Source organism: Stylophora pistillata, chromosome 8 (genome assembly GCF_964205215.1).
Source record: "Stylophora pistillata chromosome 8, jaStyPist1.2, whole genome shotgun sequence".
Lineage (NCBI taxonomy): Eukaryota > Metazoa > Cnidaria > Anthozoa > Scleractinia > Pocilloporidae > Stylophora > Stylophora pistillata.
Window position 1 is genome coordinate 18,411,393 of NC_142526.1, and position 7,181 is coordinate 18,418,573.

Consider the following 7,181-nt stretch of genomic DNA (forward strand, 5'->3'; position numbering starts at 1 on the left):
TTATAAAATTTCCGGGCGCGAATGCCGCAAACGTTACTCGGAGGTGATTAATTAACAACTATTCACCAAAGTGGAGGTGGTTAGTGGTGGATATTTACCGAGCCGCGAAGCGGCGAGGCAAATATCCACCACTAACCACCGACACTGAGGTAGTATATACTATATCTATGCTATATATAGTATGTATATAGTATATATATATATATAGTATATACTAAAAAAGTGAGATAATATACACTACCGTCGTTAATTTGAGTGATTTCTTCGCTTGTCACGGATGCAAACTGGGACGCCATTTTCCCCGAGTTGCTCGGAGGTAAATAGCAAAGAATATTCGGAGTTTGACTAGCCAATCAGAGCGCGGCTTCAACGCTATCCACTGTTTTAGTATACACTAATGAACAATTATTCACTGAGGTGGAAGAGACTAGTATACACTTAAGTTATGGTCCCGATGGAAACAGTTAGTTTTGTTTGTTTCAAGGTCCTGATGTTTCCCAAGACGGAGTCGAGGAAAACATCAGGACTCCTGGGAAAACGAAACTAACTAGTTTCCCGTGGGACCATACCTTAAGTGCTTTGTTATATATTTAAACTTTCCCTTAAACAAACATGTGGCAAAAACATGCTGTTGAATTCGGCGCGCGGGCAACAACTGCGCAATTGTATCCCGGTCGAGAAACATTGAATTTGGTCCAGGGCACGTGACCAAGAATCAACCAGTCACAATGCTCGTTTTGTTAAGTGAAAATCTAGGTATAGAACAATACTTGCAATTCACTCCAAATTAACCAGTCAGCGCACGTGATAAGCACTATCCTCTTGTGTGGTATATACAAAAAATATTCGGAGTTTGAGTTGCCAATCATGATTAGAGCGCTCCTTTTACGCTATATACGTACTGTTTTGGTATATAATAATTTCTTTCAAGCCCCGGTCCCAGACCAGTATGACTCTGACTCAATAAAAAACCGGAAAAGGTCACTCTACCCCAAAAATGAGTTTCTAAATATTTTTTTTAAGGGATGTAACCTTCTTCATTTTTTTTTTCAGCTAAAGCGGAACTAACTAATGATTTTATCCTACAAGGGAGACTTTCAGTCAGTTGCAATTGTGAGGCATATAATCCCTGGCCCCTTTCCTGGAGGCCAGTTCACACAGATAAAATACCATCAAATACAAAAATGTTTTTAAAAGTAGCAAAGCAAAGCGTAGCAAATTTATTAAATGACAAGGTAAGAAGTTCAATTCCGGTAATATTTTAACATCAAATATCTGGAAAAGTCTCAAGTAATTTCGCATTATTAAGGATAACAAAATAACAGGACTTGGTGGCTGTTTCAAGAAAAATACAATCAATCTTTCAAGAGGAAAGAAAAAAACTGCGATGAAACGTAGTTGAGGAGTACAATTGATGAAATTTAGATGAAAAGTCATTTTAACGTGAAAACTTCTGTTTAAAAAGGGTAGATATCAGGGTAAGGAATTAAAAAAAATATTTTTTCAAAAGTTCTTGAATCTTTCGTATCGATCTGTACTACACTTAGAAGTATCTTTTACAAATACAGTAATATTATACAGATTTTGTTGTTGGGCAAAAAGATAAAAGTTAAAAGAATAAGCATGCAGCAGCAAAGCAAGCAGTAGGCGCGGTTCCTTATGCTGTGACGGCCAGGCGTCCAAGCAGTGCGAGGACGAGGCCGAGGGTGCTCAGGTGACTGGTGACGTGTACAGAGTGGCCTGAACCAACTTGGCTAGCGGGGCCTTAAAAAATTGAAAAACGAAAACGTAATCAAAGATTGGATTAAAACGCATATTTCTCACTCTTTAATATATATTCTAATGACAAAGAAAACCATTGGTTCAATCAAATGATCTAAACATAATTTATCATCCAAACGACGAGCAGATGGAAGTTCAAATCAGGAAGGTACGATATCCTTCATAATTAGGGCTCAGAGTCTAAGCATTTATAATAAAAAAAATTAATCGTAATTCTAACTCCTTTTGACTCGTGCACCCACTGTGGAGTTCTTACCTTTTTTAGCACATTTTCCCTTTGAATTCCTCTTGTATCCTTTCTTGCACTTGCACTTTCCTTCGATGCATTCTTCGTGCAATGTGCACTTGCATTCTGCTCAAGTTAGAGAGAAGATATTACATGCTTGCCCCTGAATACGAATTTTATCGCCTAGTGTTAATGATGTCCACTTTTACGTGATTATCCAGCCCAAAGCAATTACATGAACGCGAGTGCCCGCGTTTCGATAGTTATCAGAGCTTGTGACGCCTTGTGTTAATGATGTCCACTTTTACGATTTTAATGATGTCCACTTTTTACAATTTTAATGATGTCCACTTTTACGTGATTATCCGGCCCAAAGCAATTGCATGAACGCGAGTGCCCGCGTTTCGATATTTATCAGAGCTTGTGACGTTTCATTTTTGTCTGTCTTCCAAGAGTAGTAGACTTATGCAATTTAAAATCCTAACGAGCACCACCTGTCCATAAATTTCAGTTGGCGAAAAATAGAGAGACCTGGTATCAAGGTTTCCCTCATATAATAGCAGATTGATTTGCTCGAGAACGCTTTCATACACAAAGAAATTAATATTATGCCAACAAACACTTACGAGGTTCTTTGACGCATCCTCCGCCATTCATCACATATCCTGCTTTGCACGAGCAAGTGTATTTCCCTTCCTGGTTTTCACACACCTCTCCATCACCGGTACACGGTGACTCAAAGGCACATTCGTCGATGTCTACAGTAATAACAGAAAGGAAAATGATAAACAGAGGATACTTCATGGTGGTGCGAAGATGTAAATTTTATGTTCGAGTTCGCTCACTCGTGAGACATTGCTCTTGCCACTCGAACAAAAAATTGATATCTTCGAGCTGACATGTAATTTTCTTTCTATCATATGGATAACAGATATACAAAATATCCTGTGCCCAAATTATTAAAAAAGATTTTACACATAACACCGCCAGCTGGGCTAAATACAAGTGAACTGGCTTTGAATAAGGCTAATAAAAATTCGATTACTAACTCTTACTTAAATCCTCAGATATGGTTATTTCCAGCCTCTTTTCACAACAAAACTTTGAAGAGCATTGACCACTTTCATAAATGGCTGCCGGATTAATATTCTTTTGTTTAAATTTAAATTAACCTTTCTGGCCTCGTTCTCCAGTTCAAAATTCAAAAGAAAACATTATCTCAAGCGAGGCTAGTGAGGCCAATTTGAATTGAAACAAAAGAATATCAATCCGGCAGCCATTTATGAAAGTGGTTTATAAGACTGTTCAGCACGAACAAAGTAAAATTTACCTTTTCGATCTTTTTTCGCAACTTTACAGAAATTCTTCGAAAATCTTTTAGATCATACAACGTTTCTTTAAGTGTCCTCGTTCTCTTGTTGCTCAGAAAATGCGTCTACATCTTGTCCCCTTACCGCAACAAATCTTACGGCGGCCATTATTCCAAGTAAGGAACAAATTAACTTCATTCTGAGAAGTTTGAAAAGGCAGGAATCGCGACGTCTTTGATCAATATGACCACTCGTGTTACATACGAATATCACGCCACTCGGTTCCCGGATGTAGTGGTCGAATTGATTCTACGAGTGTTTTAGTTTCGGTAAAACACTCCCGTCCATATATCAATTTTTTTATGTTTAATGGCGTTAAACGGAAACAGTATATTGTTATCTTTCTTACATTAGCCGTCGATTAAGTTTCGAGATTTTCCTCTTTTTTACGGTGCATCAAGTTATAGAAAAAGCCTGAGATCACACTTTTTCGGAAACCTTCGGAAAAACTGTGAGCAATATAAAGTCCTCTTAATAACACGATGATGATGATGATGAAATCTTTATTATTATAGATCAAACTAAACACTTGCAGACATACGTGCAAGTTTACAACGGATCTCTACAAACATTAAACTAAATAAAATTAAAAAAAGACCTACTTATAAAACAGCGCTTAAAACGCTCTGTGCGAACACACGGCAACGTATAATCATGACCACGCTGGCGTAAAGGACGTACACGTTTGCTCGGAAGGAGATCGCCAAATAATGCGCGTTTACATGTGTGACTTTCTCCCAGAATTGTTTATCCCTAGTTAAGATTACATTTTTGATGGATATGCGATCCTTGGTGTAACCATATTTCCATGCTCGCTCACAGAATTTATCAATCTTAGAGAGGTATTTACAACCATAAGCACATGCCTATACCTCAGTTGCGTATGTAAATACAGACATAATTAAGCTATGAAATAAGATCGTAAGTTCTTCTAAAGTGTACCCATAGTACTTACAAATCCTAAGGATATAGAGTCTTGAATTAGCCTTATCCATCATATTGTGAAAATGACTATCCCAGTTGTATGGATTTTCATGAAAGGTTACTCCCAATAATTTAAGTTCATTCTTTCTTTCAATCATAGGTACAGTTCCCGGAGGGGTTTTTTGAGTCTTTCCTCTCATTACTAACTCCCATGTTTTGGTCAAATTTAGCTTCATACGATTCATACTTGACCAAAGCTTAATGTTTTTAATTTCACTCACTGGTGAGTCATCAGGCAAGTTTGGCCCAATCGGAATGCTCAGGGTGATGTCATCTGCATATTTAATGAGCAGATTTTTTTCTGGATTCACAGCATTTATGTCATTGACCATTATGGAGAATAACACTGGGCCTAGGACAGTCCCCTGTGGAACACCCCTTCCAATTGCAGTGAACTTTGTTGTAACACCATCAACTACGACCCTCTCAGGTTTACGGTCAATCAAGAAATTAGTTATCCAGTTAATAACATAAGGGTTAATATCATATGATTTTAGCTTATTACATACAATCTGATGAGGAACAAGATCAAAAGCTTTACGAAAATCGAAAGAATACACCTTAACAAAGTCTGCATCTTTATCCAACCATTTTAACCAGAAATGTTTACATTTAAGAAGTGCTAATGTAGTATTTTGTCCCCTCTTGTAGGAAAACTGATTAGGCCCAATAGATGACTGCAGAGTAGGAAATATTTCTTGTTTGTAAATGACTCTTTCAAAAATTCTCATGGCTACATCTGTAAGTGATATGGGTCTCAATTGACTACATTCACTTAATGGGGATACCTTGGGAATAGGTGTGACATTGGCCAATTTCCAAAAACAAGGAACTTTTTGCTGTTTAATTGAATTATTGAAAATTGAAAACACCCTCTTGTTTTGCTCTATCTGCCTCTTATGTTAGATCAGGTTCGATAACCCATGTTTGTTCTATGAGTGGGTCTCAATCAGCATATCAAGGTGTAAATTTATCCTAGTTTTGCGATAACTCAATGAAATTATATGAAAGCTGAAATCTGGCGTGATGTCATGAAAGACCCATCAATTTGTTGATAGAAGAGTGCTTTTGAAAAGTGTCGGAAAGTTTCCATTTGTTCTTTTATGCAGGAGAGTCAATTTCCTTGAAGTTATTGTCTAAAACATATGGACATATGGAAAGCTATGACACTCAACTTGGCATGCACTCCACTTTAACCAAAGAGCCATGCAGCACACTGAAATTCAACCGTTCATCTCTACCCGCAGACTTTTATGACAAGGCAAGTAAGAGTAATCACTTACCTTCACATACTCCATCTCCATTTTTTTCAAATCCGTCATGACAAGAACACTCTCCGTCATCGTTACACCCTGTTCCATGAGGACCGCATTTGCACGCCATTTCTGTATGGGCAAATCACATGCATTTGAATGTTAAGCTGAGGAAGAGCAAAACGAGCTTTACTTTTCTCGCTGTTTTCTGTATTAGTGTAAAGCTCGACATAACAATACCGTCAGGATCAGCTGAGTCGGAGGAACGCGTAGATAACCTGCCATGAGTAGAAAATTGTTTCCAGCAAAACGTAGCTGGACTCTGTCGTTGTGCACGATAATACCATTATTTAAAGCATTTATTTACAATCTCACCAGTCTCACTGCCTCCGTTCCCCCTCCCCCTAGAATTCTGGCGGAACTTCTGCGGAAGGCTCCTTAATAATCCAAAACTTGAACCAAAGATTTCTCGTTACAAATTTATAAATGCGTGAAGATCGAAAATCCTTTGAGCACCTACTATGTATGTAGCAGCAGACTTCTAAGGCAGCAAACTGTTTGGTCAGAATCAGGGATTAAGACTCTTCAAACAGTTAAGAAAAATCTCGAATCGGAAGTTTTAGTAAGTGGCGGTACTTACTCACGCACTCGCCGTCATCTCCCTTCTGGTATCCTTTTTTACAATGACATTCAAAAGCGCCTGGCGTGTTAACACAGACGTGCTTAGCTGGGCAAACGTCTGAATCCTCGCATTCGTCTATATCTACATAGGCACAATGGAGATAAGATAAATTAAGGCCATGTTACCTCTAAAATCAGGTCTTCTTTGGTTGTTTGATTGCAATGTTTTTCGCTCATGCACCTTGGAAAAGATTTCTGAACCTTTGCACGTTAAAAATACGACTGCACTGAGACGAGAAGGAGAAATATCTGACCGACAAGAAGATAAAATTCATGCAAGGGAAGAGATAGTCGCGTTTTAACTTTGATCGACTATATTATTAAAATTGATGGTCAACAATAATTTCGCAACCTTCTCCATCACAACACACATTTTCCATGTGGTCACTTTAGGTAATTTCTTGAATAGATAACATTAGATCTATAGACAAACAAATGCACAACCTTAATGATCGATCCAAAAATTTAAAATACTTTACCAATGGTAACATACTGCCTCCCTTCCAAGTCATTCAACATTGGGTTTATTCCAGCGAATCATAAATTGGAGGAGCACACTGACTGACAACTCATCAACATCGCGATTTTTAGCGAAGTGATTGATAATCTTCCATTGTGCATATGTTTAAGGAGGAAGTCAAGCCTTCCTGTGACCAATAAAGGCTGCAGTTTTAAAATTTGTCCAGCACAGCGTGGATGGAAATGTTGAGGAGGTTTTCAGAATAAAATCACTGCTTTCAAATTTAACAGGTCTAGGGCGAATGGGCCTCAAATAAACAACACTAATGGAGAATTTGAATGCCAAGACAACATCTACCTATCGTTCAAAATAAAAGTGTGACATCTTACCCACACACTTGCCATCATCAGACTTCTCATAATTTG

General features: G+C 38.0%; 1 protein-coding gene across 2 annotated transcripts in view; it reads right to left on the reverse strand.

The window, feature by feature from the left end:
• Positions 1-1,187: 1,187 nt before the first annotated feature.
• LOC111340051 (uncharacterized) overlaps positions 1,188-7,181 on the reverse strand; it is a 20,449-nt gene continuing 14,455 nt past the window's right edge. The window contains exons 9-14 of one of the 2 annotated variants that reach the window (XM_022946830.2): positions 7,146-7,181; positions 6,256-6,378; positions 5,646-5,747; positions 2,635-2,766; positions 2,039-2,134; positions 1,188-1,764 (exon numbers count right to left, since the gene is read on the reverse strand). The exon at positions 7,146-7,181 is cut by the window's right edge and continues 96 nt beyond it. In XM_022946830.2, coding sequence (XP_022802565.2) covers positions 1,658-1,764; positions 2,039-2,134; positions 2,635-2,766; positions 5,646-5,747; positions 6,256-6,378; positions 7,146-7,181 — 596 coding nt within the window. In that variant the 3' untranslated portion in view covers positions 1,188-1,657. The remainder of the gene's footprint in view (positions 1,765-2,038; positions 2,135-2,634; positions 2,767-5,645; positions 5,748-6,255; positions 6,379-7,145) is intronic. The other variant, XM_088730428.1, reaches the window with a different exon arrangement.